Source organism: Malaya genurostris, chromosome 3 (genome assembly GCF_030247185.1).
Source record: "Malaya genurostris strain Urasoe2022 chromosome 3, Malgen_1.1, whole genome shotgun sequence".
In the NCBI taxonomy this organism is placed as follows: Eukaryota; Metazoa; Arthropoda; class Insecta; order Diptera; family Culicidae; genus Malaya; species Malaya genurostris.
In genome coordinates, this window is record NC_080572.1 from 287,022,237 (window position 1) to 287,049,761 (window position 27,525).

Here is a 27,525-nt window from a genome sequence, read left to right on the forward strand (position 1 = left end):
GTGGATGGTTTTTGCTATTATCCTATGTGAAGTGTTAGATGAAAAGATTACTGATTGGACCGTAATACTCGAAAGAGAAAGTAAACGAAGAGAAACTGTCATTTGCAATTAGGACCTTTTCTCGTGTTTGTCTTCAATTGCATACATTGGGGATATTAGGCTCTCTGACAGCTCACTTACAACCACAAATGCAAATGAGATCGGTTTGTTTTCATCAGAAAACGAATGCATTAAACACAGTTCAGACGATCAATCAACTTCGGTCGACGTCCAGATTGGTTTATTAATTTTATTTAGCCGAATATTGCTCACGTATCCGACGTTAAAAAGTTCCGTGAACTTGACGTAGTGCCCTTTCATATGAATTGCTTACAATTAATGTTGTTGTTCTGTAATCGTTCCATTCAGGTGATAGCCGCTTGATGCTGCGTGTGAATCGCTTTTACATATTGTTTGGTTTTCATCAGGAAACGTGTTGGCCACCCATTTTTCAGTAAGGCCACCGTTCATTTTTCACCGGGCATAGAAACCTCAATTGATGTAATTTCGGTCGGCTACAAAACAAATAGGACAAATCTAAGAAAACAGAGTTTATATTCTGAGTTCAAATGTTCGATGTTGGTTCCTAATAAAGATCGATCAATCTAAGCAGACTCTCGTGCAATTGCGGATTCGAAAGTATGACGATTGATTGAACTGTTTGATTGTACATCATTAGAAATTTTGGGTGCCTTGTTCCACATCAATGGCACGAACCATGGGGCTGATCCTTGTAGTTTTTTGTCAAAATTTTCTGTTTTTTGATAATATCTGTCACAATCGGATAGACTTACATTTCGCACGATAAAAGCTTTCTAACAAGCTTTAGATTGTTAAAATCCGTTTATTTGTATCGTTTATTTTTCACGATTGGTTTTTGGCAACATAATCGTTCGAACATGACATATGTATTAGAAAGATGGCAGTATTTTCAAATTCAAAACAATTTAATATTTATATTGATTTATCAGCTTGCAGTAAGAACTGCTTCTTCACACTCTTGTATTATTCGAAGAAGTTCGTTGAGATAAGCAAATTTGTGTGTTAAAAACAATTTCATTAATTTTTCTCAGAGATGGCTTAACTGATTTCCAGAAACTTAGACTCATACAAGAAGTCCCATGCTCTCATATAAGGTTTCTGAATTTCATTTGGATCCGTTTTCTGGTTCCGGAACTACAGGATGATATATGTAATGAAATTAAAATAATGTCACACATTTTGCTTGTAGATAACTGAACCGAATTCGTCTTCCGGTTCAAGAGATACAGGGTGATTAATGTAAAAATTTGACATACATTTATAGGGTTTATCGGGTTGACAGATTCGGAGAGTCGATGACCAAAACAACATATTTCAGTTTTACCGGTATTCGACTTTCGATCCCGAAAGGTACTCAAAAATTTTAGGTGGAACGCATTCCTCTAAGATCAAAATTATTTCATTATTACGCACTGATAAGTCAAAGACGGTACGTAAACTTTAATACTACCTGATCAGAAAGCTCCCGGAATTTATTCAGAAAATTAAAAATACAACATTATTCATCAAAATCGATATTGTCACTTTCGAAGTACTCCTCATTGACTGCAACATACTTATGCCAATCCTCGAAATATTTTTTATATTCAGTTTTCGGTATGGCCATCAGAGCCATATGCGATCGGGTGCTGAAAGACGTTCCACGGAGCTGTTATTGAGTCGACCGAATAGAAAAAAGTCGAAAAGAGCCCAATCATGTGAATTCGGTGGTTCATGAATGGTATTCGACTCGTTTTTAGCTAAATGTTCACAGGTATCGAAGGCACGAGTTGTTTGCCACCTCATGGATCGACGAGTTGTTTACATCTCAGCGATTCGTCTGAACCCAAATCATTACCCAAAATGTCTAGATCGGTTCCAAAAGCAATGTCTAACTCCTCTGCCATCTCTCTAATAGTCAATTTCCGGTCTACGGTCACCCATTTTGTTGATGCTTTCGTCGGTTTTCGATGTCGATGGCTTACCGCTTCTCTCGTCATCATTCACAGACTCACGGCAACTTCTGAAACGATCGTGCCACTGATAAACGACTGTTTTCTTCACAGTATCGTTGCCGAAACACTCTTCTAACAATTGCAATGTCGTTGCACCATTGAAACCGTTTGAACGCAAAATTTAATGCAAACTCGTTGTTGAAAATTCAATTCCATTTTGAAAATTGTACACAATCGACGACACTTTTACAAATGTCCAGCTGAAAATTTGATAAAATATCAATGACAGATATGGCAACCTAAGAAAAAATCTAATTTGGTGTTTTAGAGCTCCACATGGTGGTGATTTCTTTTTAGATCAAGGTAGTATTTCTCGGTTGATTTTTCAAACGACCGTAAGAGAAAGTGACAGTTTCGCTTTGTTCATTTGCTCTTTCGATTATTGTGACGTGATTATAAAGCTTTCCTTGGAGTTTATAATTCTGCTTGAGAATCGAAGGTTTCGGGTATCATTTTATTCAAAAAGTTGAGTGATAAACGTGAAAACCGCTTGGTAATTAATAGAAGAGAAAGTATTTTTGGTTACGCTGGTCTGAATGCCGTTTCTGGAAGTACCATAAATAATGGCAAAAACTTTAAAGAGGAACTCAAAGAGAACTCACATCGCATGGAATACGTAATCGAGGTATCATTTCACTGCTAGGTTGATTAAGCACGTTTTTTTTTTCAAGAAATCAATAAAATAATTGAACACAGTGGTGGGGAATACTGTATTGAATAGTGCTAAGTTCTAAAAGTTTAATTTCTAGTCTAATTTTGTGTCGCAAAACTTCATCATTAACAATTGTCCGTCGCTGAAAATTTACCATCTAAAACGATTATAACCGATTCAAGCGCCATCTGCACATCATTGTCAGCGTTATCAGATGAAAAGAGCTTGTGATCGTTGTTGCAGACGAGCTTTTAGTGGGAAATACAGGATACTGGTCCGTAGAATGCCTGTAATATCAGAGTGACAACAGTTGTTCGTTTGGAATGACAGCAAGCGACCTGTCGAAACCGTGTGAAGCTACGAAGCTGTCAACATTTCGAATTAAAAACCGTAAATTATCGGGAATATTTAATGGATGAATACTTCCGGTTTCAAATTTTACTATCAACGACTAACGACTAACGAGGATATGTTGTTAGTCGCCAAGTTGAAACATTGAAGACGCGCACATGAAGTTTTTGGTGGAGATGAATATCCATTCCAAAATGTCACGAAATATTCAAATTAAAATGGTTCTTGTGAATCCCCGCGAATCTTGGTAATAATGGGATATTAGATAAAAGAGCGTATTTTTCGTATAAACATTTTTATTGCGCGAGAAAACATTTATCACGTTTTTTTTTTTTTTGAATTCCTAGTAACTAGCCAGGAGTACTAATCGCAAGTTCAGTCATCTTCATCACCAAGATCACTCTGTTCTGTGTCGCTTGCTTGCTTCTGTGGCTCATCGTCACTTGACTTGTCCTCCTCTAATACGGTGTCATCTGACTTCTGCTTTTTATTCACTTTATTCACAGCTTTCGATCCCTTTTTCTCAGACTGTGCCTTTCGTTTGTCAAACTGAACTCGAACTAGATCTCCCGACTGGAATTTGTACTTATTCTTGGTACTGCGCTGCAACTGTTCGTTCATCTTTGCTTCGTAGCGCGATCGTGGTCCAGGAATCTTCGGCACCGGTACAGAATTGGGATCGATGTTGCTCACATAAAGTGGGAAGGTCAAAGCAATGTCCACCATAGGTTTAAGATATATCGTTCGAATGTTCAGCCATCCGCCAGGGTACTGCGACTTCAGGTTATTGACAAGTGCTTCGGCGTTCTCGACGGCCTCCTTCAATGGCATTTTGTGTGTGGCAAATTGAATTTCAGTTATTCTGCCTGTGTTGGTTTGCTTGTAAGTTAACTTTGCAAGAGCTTTGTTAATATTTTTTTCGATGTAATCATCTTTTTCCAGCACCACTGCTGTTGGATTCTTGCAACGCCGAACAAATCCGTTTCCAAGGAAACCAAAAACATGGCCGTTAATTCGAGCATCAACCAGAAATCTATCGAATCGGTGAACCAGTTTCAATTTCATTTCGTACTGTCTGTAATCTTGCTTTAGCTGCTGAAATGGAATTATCATCGTGATACAATCAATTCCCAGCTCGCGCAACTTATCCTGCCAGTAATGAAGCGTGGGTTCATAATCCTGCTTATTGCCACGAACCAGATCTTTCACAATCAGGCATATGTCGTCCCCTTTCTTGTAGATTGGATGTGGTAACTGACTGTAAACAAAGAATAAAATTATAGCTTCCTCACAGTTTGCGTTACTTCCAAAACACTTACATTCTACAATTTCGACTTGGCACATTAGGAATTTTAACTGAAGCAATTTGTAATCCATACTTCAAATCCTCACCAAATAAATTCTTCTTCTTCTCGAATCCTGCATCCAACGCTTTCCTGCAAGCCTTCAATGCAGATTGGATAGTTTTCTTACTAATTAAAACATCTGGCAGCTTCGGTAAATCGACGGGTTCAGTACTTTGTTTATCTGGCGAAATCTGCTTTGTCTTAATCTAATCGATATCAAAATATTAGACTATTGAAGCAATCTAAATCTATACCAACAAACCTTTTCTTTTTTCACCTTAGAATCTGATGCCTTATCTGATATTTTTGACAGAGAAGCTGCTTTCTGTTTATCCTCTGTTTCCGATTTGTCAGGTTTTTCCAATGATTTATTTTTTTTCTTCTTAATAATCTTGGAGACCACAGGTTGAGCCACTACTGCTTCCAGAACTTCTTTTTTATTCTTCTTTTTGACCGCAAGCACTTTCTTTTCGGCAAACGACAACGGCACCCCGGTTGTTACCTTTTTAGAAGACTTTTTCTTCTCTTTTGATTTTCCGATTACTACACTAGACTTTTCTAACGAGTCCAGTTTGTGGCTCGGTGGTTTACTCTTTTTATCCGATTTAATTTTCATTTTTACAGAATTCTAAATTTCACTAACGAAGCAATGTGTTCGCACGTGTTTACTTCTTTTGATGTGTGCCTTTTTGACAGCTGAAACCGCTTAACGAAACGATATGCGATGATTACACGATATGACAAGCAGAGTTGCCGGAGTATTTTCCAAAAATCAAATTCAAACACAAAAATTTATCTGTATCATCTGTACTTGAATGTACACAACATCTGTACCCAAAAACTGATGACCGGAAGCATTTCAGTAAATAAAATATAAAAAAGATACCACAACCACAATGCGCCATCCCTAAACAAGCCGAAACCTAAAATCGGTATTTACCTGCATCAATAGTTATTGACGGTATATTAGGAAAGCGTATCGGTTACACTGCATAGAAGTTAAAATCGGAATAAATTTGGAAAAATCAGTAGAACTGGCAACGTTGATGACAAGTCAGGTACTCACAAGGGTACTCATCAAAAATTTGCTCTGTATTTATTCAGCCATGTACACACATGAATTTAACCCAGAGTCCAAGTTATAATAAGAGTCGCGTAAACCAGAGATGCCATATATTTTCGTAGAAAATCTGTATTGCTCTGTATAAAAAATCTGTATTTATCTGTATTCACTAATACAATTAAATTTATACTATAAAATAAGATGATCATTCTAACAGATTATGGCTATAGAATGGTAAATTCAACGAGCAATAGTTCTACCCATCTTTGTAGTTAATTGCCGAGCTCACACGAATATACAACGACAAAATTTCATAGAACTGTTTTATAAACAATTTCATATTTTTTAGCAATTCCATATACTTATCTAGTTCGAAAATGTTGACTTCATAAGTTAATATGACATTCTAACACCTAATATGCAACCTCAAGTTAGGTTATATAATTCTCAGTCTGACGATAAAGTTTCATGATGCTATGATTTCTTCGGATATCCGTTCAAATTATAATATGAATGTATTTCAGTGTTGATCAAATATATGCACGAACGATTTCTATTTGAATTTGTGAATGGTCCGTTGATCAATAAACTTATTTCTCGTCACTGCAATCAAATACTAATAGATAGCTCAGACGGAAAGCTTATTATTTTCTTTCATACTTTTTGTGAAATCTGTAAATCTGTATTAAAATTAGAAAATCTGTATAAAATCTGTATTCTGTATGCAATCTGTATGCGTATGTAAAAATCTGTATAATACAGATAAATCTGTATAAATGGCATCTCTGGCGTAAACAGAGTACAACCAAAATAATCCCTCTCAGCAGGCCGTTCAATTTTGTTGGTTTTTGTGCGCATGTTGAACGACATATTGCACGAAATATTCGTTCAATTTGCTGGAACGGTTTGTTGTTGTTTTTTCTCTTGCAAAAATAGTGTGAAAATTAAGTGTTGCCTTTACATAGAAAGAAAATTTGTTGTTATTCTACGTGAAGTAGAAGCAAATACAAATTATAATACGGAGTACTCCGACAAATTTTCAAGGACACATTTTGCATCGTGCGGTACATTGTCATGATACACTGTCAGAGTGACAATGTACTTTAACGAACTCCCTATAAAACTAGCAACACTGAAGGGTAAGAACAAGTTACTGTTTATTATAGTTACTGTTTATTATAGTGAAATATATGTAAACATATTACTTACATATTTTGATCCATAGGAAAACTATGGAGCGAAATTTCGGACGACCCTGTTCGTGTGTCACATCCCTCTACTAAGCAACTTCTCACCATTTCGAAAGCTTCTCGGTTTATTAGCCGGCGATATTTAGACTGATTGTTGCAGTTTAATACAGCAACGATAAACAAACTAGTTTGTTTTGCACCGTAGCAATTAGCATAAAGCGTTGCCAGAAACTATCTCCTTTCACACTTTCACACTATCGCAACGAAAGGGAGATATTTGCTAGGCTTACTTGTTCATGCTGTGAACCAAACATTGGCGATTCGTTTATATGGGACTTAGGGGTATTAATATTTGTATTTGGTAGAAGTATTGTGCAGGTATGTAGTGTTAGTTTAAAAAAATAAGTGGAAAAAACTTCAGAAATTCTGCAGTAAAACTAGTCCAACGGGGCTCCAACTCCTCATGTTAAAAATGGCTCAACAATGGACCTCTGTCTGCCGGGTTTGTTGAACGAAAAAAATGGCAATGGTAAATGGTTCAACGGTCTGTTTCAAAATCGGCAAACGAAGGTCCCGTGTTGGCCTCCCGTTGAACGATTGATTGGACTTTCATTGGACCAATGATTCAACGTATTGGACCAACGAAGGACCACCGTTGAACGTTTTTTTTCTAAGTGGGAAACCAAACGAACCATCAAAGGGTGATTCAACTGAGCAAAGCAATTAAATTTTTTTTCGGATTGAACAATATTTTCAACATCCGGGATTTTTCTGAGTGCTGTTCTTAAAATGTACATTTTGGTTTGAATCAACGATATATTAGTCCAACACTTCGCAGTGGCTTTAAGAATACATATCAATATAAATATTGTGATCAACATTCTCACAGTAGAATGCATCCTAACAATTAAAATTCTTATTTTTTCTACAAAATTACATTTTTTCTAAGAAAACAATTATGTGTAAAACATACGCATAATACCACATACATAATGCATTCAATTGTAGATATTGTAGAAAAAATGCTATCAAAATATAATAAACTGTATTAGATTTTTTACCGTCACTGCTAACCTCAATCGAATGAACACATTTTGACAGTTCAGCAGTACTGTTTGTAAACGGAGATTTTTTGTTTGTCTGTTGACAAATTGGATGAGACCATTTACGGTCCATATCATTTGAATATAGTTTTAAAACATTTGTTCACGATTAGATACGGTTTGTTTTTGAGATTCATTAAATAAAACTGACTAGTTGCAAAATGGTAAGATGATTGCTTAAGATGTGTTCTTCGATTTTTGTTTAAGCTCGTTTGAAAACAGTACCGCTGAACCGACGACACGACCAGGTACTCCGAAGAAAAATCTGAACAAAAAGTGTTCGTGAGTGATTTACCGCCAGTTACCAAAAATATAGCGACCCCTCGATAATCATGAAAATAATCTTATTGAGCAACACTGTTCAAGTTGCTATGAACTAGTTACCAAGGAGCACTATAATAAATAAACAAATCATTTGAGAAAGTTGTGAAACTTTTCTATAAATTTAAATTTTGTTACGTTTTTTTTTTAGATTTGCGTCGACCACAATAGCACAATAACCAAATCTGGTACTAGAAGTAGTGTTGCGACAGAAAGGCGTCATCCTATATCATCCACAGCTATCCATTAGCTCTATCTGCAGTGTAGTCATCTAACTCATCCATGATGATGGTCTTTCTTATTAGAAATATCCAGTCGAGCTTCCGAAACACATTACTTTTGCTTACTGTCAACCAACCCGGAAGTTAGTACCAGTCTTCACGAAACGAAAATGTAACTTCATTGATAAATTGTATCCGACACTCTTCACATTCGACTACTTCAACAAATTCCAGCCGCCTTACGCTAGACCGTAATTACAGTCTGTTTGAGATACAAATAATCAAATTATTTGAAGGAGACCTGTTTTCACTGGAGGCTTTCGATGTGCACTTCAAAACCTATAATTTCGATCAGATTCAATATCCTGAGAAATTAATTTTTTATTGAGTGGCTATACTGAAGTGTCTTTCATATTCATCAAAGTATACACGCACTTTGCGAAGACCTCAAATCACTGAGAGTAGAAGTAGATAAGTTTCCAAAATATGACAGCGCATTGTTTCACAACATGTATGCTGATTAGCAACGAGGGTTGCACGATTTGGAACAAATGGCGAATTGGAATGGTTTTACTTTAGAAAATCATTCAAAAAGAATAAACTGATAAAAAGTTTCGCAATGACGGATTGAATGGCTGCAAAACCTAATATCATTTAAAAACTCATTGACATAGCAGATAGTCATTATAGATCTAATTATGGTTACGTAAACTATTTAACAAACATCCATGAATATTGAATTGTCTGGAATTCATTTTTAATTTGTTCGAGCACCAGCAAGCCTTAACGAAGACCTCTATCCGATTAAACTAAATGATAATTCCACTCGAGGCAGTTTGTTTTGTTTCCCAAGTCTTTAATGTGCAGTAACCAAGGTTATGGTAACTGTTAATTAAAATCAATAATCTATCAACTTGTGTTGCCAGTTCCAATAGTTTTTCAGGCGATTTCGTTTTGACATTACCAGTTACTGAGGGGTAGTTAAATATGCGATACAGTTTCGATAGACGAGTGGCAGGTCGTGTCGTCGGCTGAACTGTCAAGGATAAATGCTTGTTCATTTGTGACGTCACGATAAAAAATCTAATTGACTCCAGCAGATCTGATTGTAAGTCAATTGTTTCTACTGTAAAATCATTGGTTCATTTTGTTACGGGCACTTCCTTGAAACGAATTTCTCAACGAGTGCATTACTTTATCAGACATCCATATTGGTGAAGACTGACTGTTAATATACAATCAACTTTGTTCCGTTCTATAACTGAAATTTACTTGTTATTCTCAGAAAAAAAATAAAACACAAGATCAAGAGAACACCGACAATTAATTAGTACTTCATTGCTTCTGTAACGTTAAAACAGGTATTAGTTTTCACCATTCGTACACATTGTGACAGGCATGAGTTTTAGAAATATGTTTAAGACCTGTATTTTGAATCGACAGATTTTGCTCTTCTTCTTTCAGAGACATAGCAGCGAGATTGACGTAGGACTGCATTCGGGATAGGTATAGATATTACCTGATTTAAACGGTCAGTTTACGACTTTGTAGTTCTTAAAAAAACCATTCGGTTTCTAAAGATTGCGTTTGCATTCTAGAAATTAAAGCGGCAGTTTAAGATAGTTATCTAAATAAGTTCTTTACGTTGCTTTTGGGGCCCTGAAAAGGACCGTTAGTGGCTTTGGAGTCTTGGAAAGACCTTTACGGTAATTATGTTTGTGTTCCAGGAAGAAGGGCGCCAGTCAAAGTCATTTGTAAGTTTGAGCCTTGACAATGCCGATTGATTTAATACTAAAACAATATTGGTTAAGAGTTTTCTTTTTACGATTTCCTTTGTATCTTTTTCCCAAATGGGCGGTCCTAAAGGCTACAAAAATAGCAACATATAGGATTTTTATGTCGATTTTTTTATTTCGGATTTGCATATTTTATTGAAAGAAACTATCAAAATGCTGTACGGAATTCATTTCCGGCTTTCATGAGGGCCAATTTGTGGAATTCTCATTCAAATTATTCTAGATTCGCACTAAACTGATGATGTTTACCTTCGATTGGCAAAGTAGTAATCTCAATAGTTTTTTAGATAACATTTAGAACCATTAGAAAGGCTGATTTTGTATAAGGTTATAAACTTTTCGTTGTCTTTTTCTCTAATGCAAACAACCAGCAGCTGGATGACGCAATCGCTCTTGTTTGAAGCTAAACTCACACTGCGAACGTCTCACAGAAGATATTGTCACAGAAGAACTAATTGTTTTGTCGTGAATACGACTTACTTTACTATGGGGCGCCTTTTCAAAATTAGCCATATGGAAGAATGGGCAGAACTTAATCGTGAATATCTCGACTTGTATTAATGACAGCAACATAGTTCTTTCACTTTTTCATCAAAAATATGATCATGATATGTGTCGCTTTGTACGTAAAGCTAGTTTCAATTCAAGCAAGAACGATTGCATCAGCTGCTGGTGCTTTGCATTGGAGAGAAAGAAAACAAGAAACGAAAAGTGGACAACATTACATAGAATCAGCCATTCTAATGGCTCTAAATGTTATCTAAAGAACTATTAAGATTACTTCTTTGCAAATTGAAGGTAGAAATCATCAGTTTAGTGAAAATCTAAAACAATTTGCTGTGCTTCGTGCACTTTTCGCTGTGGGAAAATCGAGAAAAATGTTCCGAACTGTGCTAAATATCGTAGAGAATTCCACAATTTGGTCCTTCTAAAAGGCATAAATGAATCCTGTACAGCATCTTGATAGTTTCTTTCAATGATCCGAAATGAGATAATCGACGTCAAGAATCGTTGAAAATTTTAGTAGTGAAAAAGGGGAAAATTTCGCTATTCACACAATCGATCAACTATCAATTCGAAATCGAAAGTGTAAAGAAATCATGTCAGTTGTATTCATGTTCACGACATCCAGTTATGTCTCTGACATTACACACTCGTACTTTTTTCTGAGTTTAGGCTTGAGGAACGGAACCTCATATTCACCATTGACTGAAGCACCAATTGAATAATTCCGGTTGTCGTTCCATTGCCTTGATGTAGATGGCGGTCTACGCACTTGATGTGTCTCCGTTCATGTATTATCATAGATGGAAACTAGCAAATGTGCAACAAGGTCTATTTATAGATTTGATAGATTTTTATGATTCGTATTTGAACCTATTTTTGCACGATTTAAACAATGTTTACGTAATGGATGTGGAATTAACAACAATCCTACAGCTTCTTGCATTCGTTCCGTGAAATAATTAGAGAAAATACTCAAACAGGAATGAAGTTATTAGGAAATCAAATCTGGAGTAATTTCGTACCACTTCCGTGTAGTGAAGTTTTGAAAACACACTCATGTGAGCGTAATAACGAATGACATAGTCCTACGTAAAAGAAACTTTTTTTAATCCACCTAGTGTTGTAATGATGCCTTTCTCATATTACTTATATTTTCAAAAATATCACAAGAAGATACTTTAAAAAAATTTTTTTTTCGATCTTGAATAAAATACGAAACTTTCTTTGGCTATAAACTAACATAACCTTTTTAATTTGTAAACAGTAATGTCAAGTTAATAAGAATTTTTCTTTATTTTGCATCGTCGCACTAAATGATTAAACACACTTTACCCAATAGTTCTGGAACAGGAAGTCGGATTCGGATGAAATTAAACGGATTTTGAATGTCGATTTCAATGAGAGCAATAATTTGAATCATGATTCGTGACAACCGGCCTAACCGTTGCTGAGAAATCAAAGTGAGTTCCGTTTTTGGAGATTTTCTTCATTATTATCGGTGCTTTCGGAAACGGAAACCGAGAACAAGTATTCCCAAAGTAGTTATATATATTCACTAACTAACAAGATCTACCAACTAGGGTAACAGAGGTATTTTGGCCCACTTTAGGATTGATTTTATTTTGGCCCACTTTGTAAAAATATCCACTAAATGTTGTAATATCTTTGAAAAACCCTTCCGCAGTAGGTAGTTTAAAGTGATTTGTGTCAATATGATGCAACATGGGTTACTTAACATCGATTAAATCCATAAAATTTGTTAGGTGGGCCAAAATATATGAAGTGGCCAAAATACCTCTGTTACCCTAAATGAATTTAGTAGTAAGTTTTAAAAAAATGTGCACCGCTTATCGAAAAAACACTCATGAAATTGAAAATTTTCACTAATCGCTCTGTGATACCGGAACCGGAAGTCGGATCTGGATAAACTTTTCGGGGACTTTTTCAATAATTTTTAGACCTTTCATTTGCTTCCTAATTTGTGAAGTTCGGATAAGAAATTTCCAAGATAATCGAGTGCGCATTTTTAATAAGGTTGCATATGTTTCATTGTAATTCCGGAACCGGAAGTCGGATCCAAACGAAACTCAGGAACTTTGCATATAACATTAAGACCTTTCATTTGAATCTAATTTTTTGAAAATCGATTCAGACATTTTTGAGAAAATTGAATGACATTATTTGTCACATACACACATACATACATACACACTCATACACACGTAGGCATTTTGTGATCTCGACGAACTGAGTCGAATGGTTTAAAATACTCGGTCCCCCGGGCCTCAGTTGTAAAGTCGGTTTTCACAGAGATTACATAGCCTTTCTATATGAAAAAGGAAAAAATAAATGTACTGTACTAAATATTGTCAAACGGTCAAGAATATGATTTGGAATATACATGAAATAATTTGTTTCGCTGATTTTACATGCGAGAAGCTGGATAGATCTAACCAGGCCCCTGCTATGACGTCATGAAACTGTGACCAGCATCATTCTGCAAAAACCAAAACAACGAAGAAGAATGACTAACAAAAAATTGGATATCACAAACTACTTGTTTATTCAGTACCCTTTACCGCACTTCCCCGCAAATTATCGATCAGAATAACATCACTAAGATAAGGAAATTAAGACTTTACTCGATTTCAAATGGTCGATGTTTGTTTACCATACTCTGAGCGCTCCGATTGCCCACCAAATGCCCCAGATGTTTGCTACGGTAGCACTTGCTGGAGCGCCCAATCCTTGCCACCGAGCTGGATCTAACTGAAAAGTTTGCAAATGTTCCTATACTTTTACTTGCGACCCAGCCTGCAAATCTGGCAGCTCTGCCTTTAACTCTCACGAGAAAGGGAATCGATGAAAAACGAAACACAACACTTCGCGTTAGTTTATTGTGCTGCAGTTTGTTTCGAGAAGCCGAGTGATTCAGTTAGTTGTGTTGAAGGTTTCTTATTTTCGTAGGCGTTTTCATTTTGTGAACAATGTACACAGTGGCAATCTGATTGGATTGACCAGTTGGAGAAATAAGTTCATATTTAAAGTGTATTCATTTGTTACGATTACGAATGAAAGAATCGTTTGAATTTGGAATACGTGAGCTAGCTTGTTTTTTGAAAATTTCGAAATAAAATAGTCGACAAACGAAGCACTGCGAGAAACAAAGAAGTTCAGTTTTACTACACTGCATGTATTTGATCAGCGTCATATTCATATCTTGCTTCAATTTTAATGTTGATAATGTTGTTTTGATTCTACACTCAACAAAAGTGAATATTGCAAAAAGTTCGAATGTGAAATTTGTGTCGCCACGGAAAGGAAGAAAGTTTACTAGCATATGTGTGCGTTTGTGATGATATGCTAGGCCGCGAGCAAAACTGAGCGGTGAAATAGCTGTATATTTTCATAGTCGTAGTTACGGCAGCTGAAAACCTGAAGTGCGAGTGATGGAAAAGCTGCAGCAGGAGTACTACTGGCAGAAGTAAACGCTCGAAGAAATTATTCAATCGTTTCGTCATCACCACTCATTGAGCAAATAAACATCGTGCGAGCGTTCCCTCGACCATTTTTCGTTGTGTCGAAAGCCGAGCAGAAGCTACATCGGACATCGCCTAGAACCGAACCGGCTTATTTTCGTATCAACTGGCTACTGGCGGTCACACACATTATCTGCTGCTGGTAAGTCTTACAGAAGATTATCTTGGAACGTTCACTTGTTCACTGTGTCAAAATTTGGGTTAGATAATTATTATCTGTTACCTTCAGAAATGTACAATAAGTGATAGACTTTCCTTTTAGGAATTGTGATGAAAGTGCGACATAACCAGATGTTACCGTTTGAGAGGGAAACAACATATACTTTGGTAGTAAATAAACGAAAGAGCCAGTTTATTGCACCGATAATAAAACACTGATGAAAACGACACTCGAAGCCACACCTCCTGTCGCTTCAAATAGATTATTTATGGAGTCCGTAATAAATTTTCCTCTCAGACGTGATTCCTACTAAGCAAAAGTTCTAGTAAGCAAACGAGAACATTTTCGATAACACCAAGCAACAAGCGACTAACGATCGTTCACATGAGCGCCCACTTTAGTCGTTGCCAAAGGACATACATAATCATAAGAACGGCACGAATCTCGGTACGGTTGCCATGATGGTATGGATAGTGCGGCTATGTATTCAATGCTAGTCCGGTGCCCCTGTGCTCTGACAGAGTGCAACCGGTCGGCGGCCCGTCCTACACACAGCAACTTTTGGATTCTGTCTTCACATTCAACAAAAGCAACCTGTATTGGTTAGCCGCCTTTATTTTACACTTGGGCTACTCTCCGTTGAATTCTGAGGGGTCAAAGGAGGCGACGAACTATACGAACGAATAAATTCGTGGTGTTTTTATAAAGGTTTTATGGTTTTCAATTATTGCATTTCTTTTTTGAAGCAACACTGCATGTTTTCGTTCTTAAAAAAACGTGTGGGAAAACATTAGTGGAATAAAGCTTGTTTTAAATATTTAGAGCAAGCTGTTTGTCAGAGTTTTTTAATTCAAATTTTAATCCGATGCGAAATACCCATACAAAGATTTCAATGCTCTGTAATCCTTAACTTGGAACAGGTTTATGAATGCATGCAATTGGGACAACGTCACGCGACATAAGTGGCTCCCTGCCGGTTCTTAGAAAAAAAAGAAGGGCAATGTACGAACCCAACAGCTTTTTTACCCCAAAGACAAAGTAAATATGAGACGAGTGTTTCCTTACTAATTGCTTTGTCCTTTGTTTCGATTCTTCAAAAGGATGTGGTAAAACCTCTTAATTCACCTAGTGCTCTATTGATGCCTTTCTCATATCACTCATACCATCGTAATGGTTATTGCGGAATTCTGAAAAAATTGAATATTCATTGAATATAAACAGGATAGTTTGTTCCAACATAATCGAGTAGAATCTAAAAAACCTGTTTACCCTGTAGTTCCGGAACCGGAACTAGTATCCACAACCAGTTCAGGAATTCCGTATTTAACTGTAAGACTTTTCCCTCGAAAAGTTTGTGAAAACCGGTTTGGTCATCTTGAAGAAAAGTCAGCGAGATTCTTTTTCTCAGTCTTTGACCACCATTTTCAATACTTCCGAAACCGGATTCCGAGGATGGGAATGGCAAACAACAAATATAACCTACAAATTGGAACGGTTTGGAACCGAATTAAAAAATATTTTACCGTTTTTTCAATGCAGAGGTGGAAATAAGCCCATTTTGCGCATGAAAATGTGAGTCAAGATTTCCGATTGTGAATCAAAAAACCGAACAACGTGAATTAAAAAATTGGGTCACAAAACTAGATTTGCGATTATGTTTTAATTTATTGGAAATGAAACTGAAAACCTTTTTAAATTCTAAGCAAAACCTAAATTTATCTTCTCAAAATTCATTAAAATTTCTGCAATAAACATGTGATATGAAAAGATAATACTGACTATTTTAATTCACTGTGAATCAAAAAATTGTTCATTTCCACCCCTGTTTCAATGCCTATCACAGTAGCTCCGGAACCGATAGTCGGATTCAGATAAAACTCAGGAATTTTATATGGAACTCTGAAAGTATCCTAGGTCCCATCCTATACAACATTTTTACATCAGACATCCCACCTCTTCCTGGTTGTGGTGTTCTGTCACAATTTGCTGATGATACTGCCATTCTTTACAAAGGTCGTGTCATTAATGCTATGCAGAATAAACTAACATTCGGCTGAAAAGTTCGTATCGTTTAATAGAAACACACATTTTTTTGCCAAAATTCGTTTTTATTATTCAACATAATTGCCAGAGGCGATACAGCGATTATAGCGATCTTCCAACTTTTCGATACCATTTTTGTAGTACGATTTGTCCTTTGCCTCAAAATAGGCCTCAGTTTCAGCGATTACCTCTTCATTGCTTCTAAATTTTTTACCAGCGAGCATTCTCTTGAGGTCTGAGAACGGGAAAAAGTCACTGGGGGCCAAATCTGGAGAATGCGGTGAATGAGGGAGCAATTCGAAGCCCAATTCGTTCAATTTCAGCAATTCAATTCGTTGTTGTTTTTGATCGATTGTGAGCTCACGCGGCACCCATTTTGCACAAAGCTTTCTCATATCCAAATATTCGTGAATAATATGTCCAACACGTTCCTTTGATATCTTTAGCTATCTCGATCAACTTCACTTTACGGTCATTGAAAATCATTTTGTGGGTTTTTTTCACGTTTTCATCGGTAACAGCCTCTTTTGGACGTCCACTGCGTTCGTCGTCTTCGGTGCTCATATGACCAGTACGAAATTTTGCAAACCACTTACGAATTGTTGCTTCGCCCGGTGCAGAGTCTGGATAACACTCATCAAGCCATTTTTTGGTATCGGCGGCACTTTTTTTCATCAAAAAGAAGTGTTTCATCAACACACGAAATTTCTTTTTTTCATTTATTTTCACAATAACAAAAGTAGCTTCACTCAAAATGCAATATCTCACAAACTAATAATCAGACAGCTGTCAAATTTATACACGTATCTTTGGAAGGTTGGTACTAACTGAAAATGGTATGGATTTAATTCTAGTGGCGCCCTCTCATAGAAACGATACGAACTTTTCAGCCGATCTGTTACAGACAGGTCTGGATGCTCTAACTGAAACTCAGGTCATCCTGTTTCCACGTTCAAGATCTCCAGAACTTGTTCCATCAGACGAATGCCGAATGAGAATTCGGTGATGAGGTCATCCAATGGTCCGACAAAGTTATCTATCTAGGACTCACCTTTGACAGACATCTGATATTCAGGTCACATGTTGACAAAATCGTTCAAAAATGCAGCATACTCATTAGGTCTTAGTATCCGCTGATTTGTAGAACGTCTAAACTGTGCCTGAAGAATCAGAGGGCTGTCTATAAACAAATCATCTACCCCGCAATTTAATACTGTTTGGCAGTCCCTGTTTGGCGGGGCGAACACACAAACTTAGGCTTCAACGCATTCAAAGTAAGATATATCTTAAAAATGATTCTGAATCTACCCCCTTCGATAAGGACTAGTGAAGTACATGAGATGGCCTCCCTGAATATACTAGAACAAAAATTTGAACAATACTGCACGAAATTTGAAGAGAGGTGCTCAATCTCTGTAATACAAATAATTCAAAATTTGTACGTATTTGGTTAGGGATAGTTATAAGTAGGTAGATATTTTATAAATAATTAAAATAAATATTATAATTAAACATTAGTATGTAAAACAAGAGTAACTTAAACACCTATTATTAATAACGAATCGTATGAACAACAAAATTGAAAGGCCAAAGGTTCAAAACAAGTTGGGTTTTGTAAAACGTTGATGTAATACAAAAATAATAGGTTAATAAACAAATTTATGCAAGAAATATGGTACCATAAGACCTTCTTTTTGAACCTAATTTTGTGAAAGTCTGTCAATCCATCCCTGAGAAAATATACTGCGTTCTATTTTGGAGAATCGGAAATTGGAAACCAGGATCACCGGAGTGGATTTGATAGGCTGTCTACTAACAATGACTAACGATTGGAATAGTTTCGAGCCCAGTTTAGAGTTTTCACACTGTAATTCCGTTACCGAAAGTCGTATCCGGATTAAATTCTAAAGTTTAGTATGGAATTATCAGACCTAAGTTTGTGAAACTCGGTCACACTTTATCTGAGGAACTAATTTCGAACGGTATATGACACTCGGCCCTTCTGTGTGCTTTATTCGGAAAGGCGTGTTGTGTTTTCTTCGCCCGTACCAGCACGTACCGGTTTTGTATCGTCACTTTAGATGACGGTTGGAAAGTTTTGACACTCATCGCCCTGGAATTGCGGAACAGGAAGTCGGATCCGGATGAAATTTTGTAGATGTTTTGGAGACAATGTGAGCTTTAATTTAATTAGAGATTTGTGAAAATCGGTTCAAGTATCGCTGAGAAATCGAAGTGAGTTCTGTTATTTGAAGTTTATCTCTTCTACTTTCGGTGCTTCCGGAACAGGAACCGGATGTCCAGTAGCGTCGAATTAAGTCTATATACATACGAACTAACGAGTTCCGCAAGAACTAGAAGAATGTTTCATTCAGTTTTAGGGGGTTTTAATCTGTTTGTGAAAAAGGCGGGTGGGTAATGTCAAAGACATAACCGGATGGCGTGAATAGGAATGAAAGAAACAGTTCAGTTTCTTTAATGGGATTCTGGAACCAAATTCTAGAGCCGAATGCTAGAACTGAATTTGAGGCCTGAATTCTCCATTTTAATGTTAGATTCGGGAAATGAATTCTGAATATGAACTTGGGAACTGAATTGTGAGGCTGCATTCTTGAACTTAAATCTGAATTGTTGAACTGATCACTGGACCTGTGTTATGAAACTGTATTCGAGACCAGGATCTGGTTTACAGCTAAATTACACTTACAGAATTCCGGTTTAGAATTCAAAATTTCAATTTCGGATCCAGAATTCAGCTCCGAAATGCAGTTCTAGAATCCAGACCAGGAATTTTATTGAAAAAAAACCATCAGAATCCACGAATTTCGTTAGGTACTTCGGTGTCAATTAAAAAAATGTTTTGCAAATAGCATTAACTTTACGTCGGATTAGTGGTTCCAGTGGAACTATTTAAGTTTGCACTAAGCAATTAAATTTTAACTGCTCTGCACTGACGAGTCTAAGACAAAACGTAAAAAAAGCTTCAGAATCTAGTTCCTTATTTCAGTAACACTTCTAGAATTGTAGAACTGAACTTTCGAACCAAACCATTTTAGAACTGGATTCTGGAAATATAAATGAATTGAGGTTCTTGATTTCGGTCTGAAGTTCCAGAACTTTAGGTTCAGAACTCAGTTTCAAAATTCTGAAACTGAATCTTGAATATGAATTCCGGACAGACATTTTATAACTGAGTCCTGGTGTGAATCTCAATTTTAGTTCCAGAATTCAGTTTCAACACCCAGAATCAAGGTTCCAGAATTTGTTTTCAAAATTTAGCTCGACAGTCCAGGTCTAGAATCAAGTTGCTGATCTCAGTTCTAGATTTTGGTTTCAAAATCCGGGCTCTGAATCAAGTTCGAGACTTCGGTTTCAGTTCTAGAATTCTGGATCTCGATTCTGTTGTTTGATTCGGAACGAAGAACTGGAATGGAAATAGAAAATCTGGTCTTGGATTCTGAACCTGAATTTCAGAACTGAACTCTATGAATTGCATTCTTAACCTGGATTCTGGTTTGTGCTGAACGGGTCAAATACGCAGACTAGAAATCAAATTTTTACACATTACTTTAATTCCGGTTTGTTCGTGATTATTTAATACTACTGAAAATTCTCCACACATTGCTGATCATATCTCCGAAGACGTGGACAAAAAACTACAGGGTCCGGCACTCGAAGTGTAACCAATTAAAAAGGCCATAAATTCAGTTTGGAAAATTACTTTTACTTAATTCAAAGTACAAAATGTGTAAAAATAATACAAAATTCAGAATCAATTCACTTTTGCTCGATATGACCACCTTTTGCCTTGACTTGATGACTTGAGAGAGCGAAGGAGTTGCTTCGTTTGGCCGAAAGCGGTCAATTTCCGAACATTGTATTTTCTGACGAGAAAATTTTTCCAATTGAGCAATTCGTAAACTCTCAAAACGATAGGGTTTACTTGACCGACCGTTCATACGAGAATTTGAGTCATCGATTGGCCACCAGGAGGCAGCACCCGCAACAGATAATGGTTTGGGCCGCTGTAACCGCAGATGGGCGCTCTCCAATCGTTTTCATCGAACCTGGCGTCAAGGTAAATGCGACATATTATCGGGAAAGTATTCTGGAGGTTGCTTTGAAACCGTGGGCAGACAAACATTTCGGTGGCAGACCATGGACGTTTCAGCAGGACTCGGCACCGTCTCACAAAGCTCGAGTGAACCAAGAATGGCTGAAAAACAACGTTCCGAACTTCATCACGTCCACACAATGGCTCTCGAATTCACCAGATGGGAATCCAATGGATTATTCTCTTTGGGCCATTTTGGAGAGCAAAGTCCGAACTAAAAGATACACCAGTCTCGAGGCGCTGAAAAAAGTTATTGTCCGCGAGTGGGCCAAAATACCTGCAAGTCACATTCGGCCAAACGAAGCAACTCCTTCGCTATCTCAAGTCATCAAGTCAAGGCAAAAGGTGGTCATATCGAGCAAAAGTGAATTGATTCTGAATTTTGTATTATTTTTACACATTTTGTACTTTGAATTAAGTAAAAGTAATTTTCCAAACTGAATTTATGGCCTTTTTAATTGGTTACACTTCGAGTGCCGGACCCTGTATGTTGATAAAACTGAACAAAAAACCATGTTAAATAAAACAAGAGATATTCACAATCAAAAAATTATCACTCACCCATAGGATGATATTGAAAACTTTCCACTTATCGCTCTTCAGTTCCGAAACCGGAAGTCGAATCCAGATGAAATGTTCAAGAAACTTTTGAAGAATTATAATTCCTTTCATTTGAATCTTAGTTTTGTGAAAATCCGTTAAGCTGTTTCCGAGAAAATTGAATGCACATTTTTTTCCTAAATTTTACATATTACCCAGTAACTTCGGCACCGAAAATCGGATCCAAATGAAATTCAACAGCAGGTTATGAGACCATACGACCTTTCACTCGAATTTGAGTTCGTGAAAATCGGTTTTGAATTTTTTGAATGCTTGTTTCATGAATGAGAATCTCTAAAGTGATCACTCTTTGGTATAATTCTCATTAACTTCCATGGTCACTGGAGAACGGTGGCGGATGAAAGCAATTTTGTTCCCTACATCCAACAATAAAATTATGACCAGAGCTTTCGTTTATGATTCTACAAATCCTTGTTGAAAACCAGTTATAGCATGATTTGAAAACACATCAAATCAAATTCTAAATTATTGCTTCCACATTCAGAATAAAATATCATTCAAACGATTAGTCTTTTCAATGATGAAAACTGTTCCCAGTTGCAGTCGGTTTCAATCGAACTTCGTTTACAGCCGCCCATCAAAAAGGAGAAAGAAGTTAATTCGTCAAAACCAGTCCCTTGCTTTCCTTGACCTACAATGGTAACAGGTTCGAATAGAGCAAAGAATAGAAATTCCATACAACTGTGCTGAGCTAAGAACGAACGGCACAGGAGAATTAGAATTTTATCCCACAGAAGTTCGTTAACTTTTCTATCTTCTTTGCGTACGCTCATACGTAAATATAGTGATGCAGTCATTGTTGCTATTGTTAGATACAACATCTTTTTTGGACTGTTTTCTTGAATCATTCAGGCACGCCTTCCTTTTCACTAGAAAAAAAAAAACATAACAACTTTATTTCCGTCAGAACAATCAATGACATTCTCTGATAGCAACCACTTCACTCTCAAGAGAGTTCCTGAGACACAACAAACCTAGTCCCGTCAACAAATGTTCCGATAAGATAACGTAATAATCTGTGATTCGTCGTCGGTTCATTGATTGATACTAACTTGCTTGAGACTAAACGACTACCACAGGAAGAGTCCTATCGGAAAGCCTCTTGTCCGTTTACAGAAATTGTAAGTTTTATTACCTGGGGATTCGTGCCAGAGCTTGTTGTATCATTTTGTCGTGACACTGAAAGCCTAAAATAATTGAGCTTCAGCCAAAAGGTTGAAAATTGGGATCCATATATGTAGGTATAACACGTTTTTGCATCGTATTTTTACTGTTAACAAAACGTGATTTTATAATGAATTGCCATACTCTGCATTCGATCACAAGAATGTGGTACACTAGGAACCGCTTCGTAGAGGGTCTAGTAATTATAGATCCATTGTTATGAACTCAATTAGAACTGTGCGTGTTTAAAAACAAACATTGGACAGAAAAAATGTGACCGAACGCGAATCCGTAATTTTTCATCACGACAACACACGGCCTCACGGTGCGGCCTTGGTAAAAATCGATTTAGATTATAGTGCACGGGAAACCTGCACCCGCTTTAAAGTTTAGACTTGGCACTAACCGTTTACTATTTGTTTCCATCGATTCAGGAAGCCTTAAACGGAATACGATTCACTTCAGTCAGTTCCCGATGGACAATCCTTTGGATAAGAAACATGTAACCAGTTTTAACAGTTAACTTTTGGGGAAAACTTACTTTTATATCCCATAAGTTATACGCAGATACAAGCAGCTAGTTTCGATAGCTTCATAGCGAAATTTCAACATCGGATTCGTATTACAATGGAATCATTTGTAGACTCAAAAAATACTTTTTCTTGGCGATTAGTGGAATTAACAAAATCCCTTTTAAATAAAATGAATTTCATATAATTTCACTATAAAATAGTTACTGTTTCGCCACTCAACTTTCATCAGTTCTGATACATTAATGGGATTCGTTTTAATTTAAAGCAATTTGTAGATTATTCATAATTATTAGAGCACGTAACAATTTTAGTTTTTGTCTTTCTCCTATAGAGAGAAAATGCAGTCACTGTGAAATCCGACATTTGAACCGAGGCCCAGAAGGCCGAGTGTCATTTTCTCAGAGATAGTAGAATCGATTTTACAAGCTTTGATTCATATGAAAGATCTTACTTTCCCATAGAACGCTATTGAGTTTTATCCGAATCCGACTTGCGGTTCCGGAATTACAGGGTGATATGCACAAATAGTTTTAAAAATATGCTCCTAATTTTCTCAGAAATGGCTAAACCGAGTTTAACAAACTTAAATTCAATTGAAAGCTTTCACAATCTCATAGAATGCAATTGAATATTATCTTGATAAGACTTTCGGTTCCAAAATTACAGGGTGATAAATGAAAAACATATTTAAAAAATCAGTTTCAAGAGTATTTTCGTATACTTGGCAACGTAAGAACGAATAAAGTCCTTTGAACTTGCCATATAACTCTTCTGGTGTGCGTGTTTTGTTAGTTTATTTCCGATATGTCAATTCTAAGTTCCCGGTTCCGGAAATACCAAAGTAGTGGTCAAAAACTCTAAAACGAAACTCACTTTATTTTCCCATTTTCGTTTTTCTCTTTCGAGGATTTGGCATCTAGCCATTGCGAAAAATTATCCAGATGTTTCCAAATGACATGAACCCTTCCTAAACGCTACAGCTCTATCAAATAGAAAGAAATATTAGGTCACCTTAGGATCTCATAGAATTCAAGATCCGACTTCCGGTTCCGGAATTACAGGGTGATAAATGAAAAAATCAGTTTCCTTGTGAATTTTCGTATACCTGGCAACGTGAAAACGAATAAATTCCTTTGAACTTGCCAAATAACTCTTCTGTTGTGCGTGTTTTGTGAGTTGATTTCCGGTATGTCGATTCCAAGTTCCTGGTTCCGGAAATACCGAAAGTAGTGGTCAAGATCTCTAAAACGAAACTCACTTCATGTTCTCAGTGACACCCAAACCAATTTTCACAAACTTAGGCTCAAAACACAGATGTATTGTTTTTTAATTGTTTTAAGAGGATTTGGTATCTAAAACAAACATTCCTAGAAACGTTCGTAATTTCATTGAAACAATTATGGAATGAGGAATTATAATACTGAATTTTTTTTTTGGTATGCAGGATTTTTGTGTACCATTCGGAGTGCTGCGCATACAGCAATCATTATTAATTACAATCTTCTATGCTGGCACATTCTGAATCAACGATTATTAGCGTGTGCAACATCGTGCAGATGCGGGTCGGAGCGAACCAAAATAGCATGTGGGTTTCGTTGAAGTTAAGATTAAATCACGGTTCGTCTGGCTCTACAATTCTTTTCCAAAAGCCAACACTTATTGCCGCTTTCATCAGTGGGAATGAATTTCTTTATCAACTTTTGAAAATCTTCTTCTTTGTGTTGCATTCGCTTTACTTTTTAATCAATGAAACGAATTCACATACGAGAGATTGTGTTGTGTTCAGTAGATTTGGATAATTTGTTTGCTTGCTTGTTGTTTTGAGAGGTTCTATGTGACTGTTTCAAAGCTGGACTCGATTATTTTTTGTTTTAGTGTTGTGCATTTCCTATACACAAAGGCTACCGCATGGTCGAGTGTCACACACCACTCGATTCAGCTTGTTAAGATGTTCAAATGTCACAATTGTGCACCGTAAAAAAAATCATCAAGAAGCTAGCCTTCAGGTTCATGTGAAATTTCTGAAATCAAAAATGTTTGTTGATGCCAAATGTTTTAGAATTGCATGAAACATCTAAATTTAGTGTCAGTGCTTTTAAATCTACTTGAACTTTTTTTGACATTTACGAAATCAAAAACGTCGCATTGCACGAAACGTGAGATCTGGTGTTATTTCGAAAAAAAAATACTTTTTTAAATCGACTGGGAATTTTGAGAAATCTCAGTCCTAGAGTCAATTTTTTTCTTTTCGAGATAACACTGGATCTCTACGTTTCATGCAATTCACAGTGGAGAAGGTAACAAGCGATTATAAAAATACTCTCTTACTTATCGCTTGAGCGGAAAATAGGTATAGAGCGAGAAGATAAGTGATTGTTGTCTAATGAACAGAGAAGATGTTTGGATATAGGGTACCGCTCGTGAGGCGGCTTGGATTTAGATCGTTCTTCGATTTACGCTTACTAAATCCAGTTTTTCTATAGACCTGTGTCTAGTACTACTACTACTAGGGTGGCGGAAACGGTAAACGTGGCATTTTACGATTGTATGTCATACTAGTCCTTTCGAAAGCATAATTTACCGATATAGAGGTTTTCCCTGCCGGAAATATGATAATTTCACCATAGCTATACAAGTTTCTTACTCCAGTAAAAACAGGATAGATTAGTAGTTGATGTACGTTTATACTAGAGACCGGTGCCACTTCATCTACTATGCAACTACTACAAGAAGCCAAACGTATTAATTTTTATTACCTATAACGAATTATAAAATCTTAGGACATCAAAATCACACGATTTGTGAAAAGTCAGAACGTCCTCTGTGTTAGTGCTTCGTTTAACAAACCGAATACAAGACCTAATGTAATTCGTGGACGACCAACAAATTTAAGCTCAAAAGTTTGGATATCACTAGTCTATTCTCAAACAAACCTAATTGTTTTCATTTTATCCAAACTAAATAAAAAGTCTGCTAATATAAGACTGAACATAAGAACAAAAAAATGTAAATGTTAAGTTACTGAACTATACCACTCGAACATTGCAAACACTGTACAAAATGGAAACCATAAACGTATAATAAAGTAATTTGTAATGTAGCCAAATGTACTAGATATAATTAATGCAAGATCTTTTTAATGGAAACACATGTTTGTTGTAAGTAAGAGGTTCAGGATAGTTTATTCAAAATAGTTGCCTTCAAAAGCTTTTTCAAATCGTTGTAACTCGGAAACCGTTAACTGTACAAAAATGGCGTTCAGGAAGAAGTTGTAGAGAATCGACTGGGCACTCTAAACAAATATACACTAAAAAAAATGCTTGATTTTTTTTTCTCAACAATTTCAAAATGAACCAAAACAATTAAATTTAAAAAAATCAGTTTCGATATTTTTTTATAATTTTTATATTAAAGCTCTTATTGAAGAAGTTACAGCTAAAACAGTGAACGGGTCTCGTTGTAATTCGGAAACCGTTCATTGTACAAAAACGGCGTCCAGGAAGAACTCTAAAAAAAATATACACTGAAAAAAATATTGATATACATTGAAATATTAAATTGATAATTTTTATTTTAAAGCTCTTATTAAAACCTACAGATTGATGGCTATCCCATCCGTGCCTTTTGAAAAATGAAGAAGTTACAGCTAAAACAATTTACAGATATATTCGAAATTTCAAGTTCTCGTTGAAAGATAATCATTTGGCAAATTTGTTCATATCATTTAGGGGTTATCCTATGTTTGTGCTTTGGGTACATAACCGTTTTTACTTTTCTTTACGTTTCGTCTTAGACTCGTCAGTGCAGAGCAGTTAAATTGAACTGCTTAGTGCAAACTTAAACAGTTCAATTTGAACCGCTAAGCAGACGTAAAGTTAATGCTACTTCCAAAACACTTTCTCAATTGGCACCGAAGTGCCATGTCTTTTCTGACGTGCCGAACGAAAACGTCTTTTTCGACTAATACTGGCCGATTCAGGTATAGTCATTTAGGGGTTATCCTATGTTTGTGCGCTTAGCGGGTCAAATTGAACTGTTTAAGTTTGCACTAAGCAGTTCAATTTGAACTGCTCTGCACTGACGAGTCTAAGACGAAACGTAAAGAAAAGTAAAATTTGTTCATGATATCCTTTCTTCTAAAAGTAGCTGTTCTTGAGATACTTGGATATTCAATTATAACACCATCTTTTATATTTCCATGAATTGTTTATTTGCTTGCTATATCTACAATTATTACATGTACATGAATAATTCTTAATTTTTTTTCAGTGTATATTTTTTGAGAGTGCCTAATCGATTCCCTACAACTTCTTCCTGAACGCCATTATTGTACAATTAATGGTTTCCGAGTTACAATGATTTGAAAAAGGCAATTTTTGTGAAATGCAAAAATACATACGCCCTTTTTAAAAATCAGTCGTGAGTCGGATTGACCTCTCAATCGATTCAAAAGTTATGGTTTGCCATACTGAAGCCATTTGGAAAGTTTCATCCAAATCGGAGAAGGTCGATTCTGATTTTGTCACCTTTTCGTCTACTCATTCCTGGAATTGCTCTCCTGCGAAAATCAGTGTGGCCGATCGATTTTCTACATCATCAGGGTTGCCAATATAATGAAAAGTATCCGCGATATTCAGAAACTTAAGTTCTTCCAACATATCAATAAAAAGTTCGTAACAACAACGAGAAATATAATAAGGTAGATTCGCAGCATGGATCTAATAGT

General features: G+C 36.3%; 2 protein-coding genes across 3 annotated transcripts in view; one reads left to right on the forward strand and one right to left on the reverse strand.

Moving 5' to 3' along the window:
* Positions 1-3,384: 3,384 nt before the first annotated feature.
* Positions 3,385-5,123, reverse strand: LOC131438186 (ribosomal L1 domain-containing protein CG13096-like). Its single transcript, XM_058608022.1, has 3 exons — positions 4,687-5,123; positions 4,398-4,630; positions 3,385-4,336 (listed from the first exon to the last, which is right to left on the reverse strand). Exons 1-3 carry the CDS (start codon positions 5,038-5,040, stop codon positions 3,454-3,456), a joined length of 1,470 nt encoding a protein of 489 aa, XP_058464005.1. The 5' UTR covers positions 5,041-5,123; the 3' UTR covers positions 3,385-3,453.
* Positions 5,124-13,539: 8,416 nt separating this feature from the next.
* LOC131433646 (protein draper) overlaps positions 13,540-27,525 on the forward strand; it is a 66,823-nt gene continuing 52,837 nt past the window's right edge. For both annotated transcript variants that reach the window (XM_058600135.1, XM_058600136.1), the window contains exon 1: positions 13,540-14,306. The gene's annotated coding sequence lies outside the window, so the exon portion shown is untranslated. The remainder of the gene's footprint in view (positions 14,307-27,525) is intronic.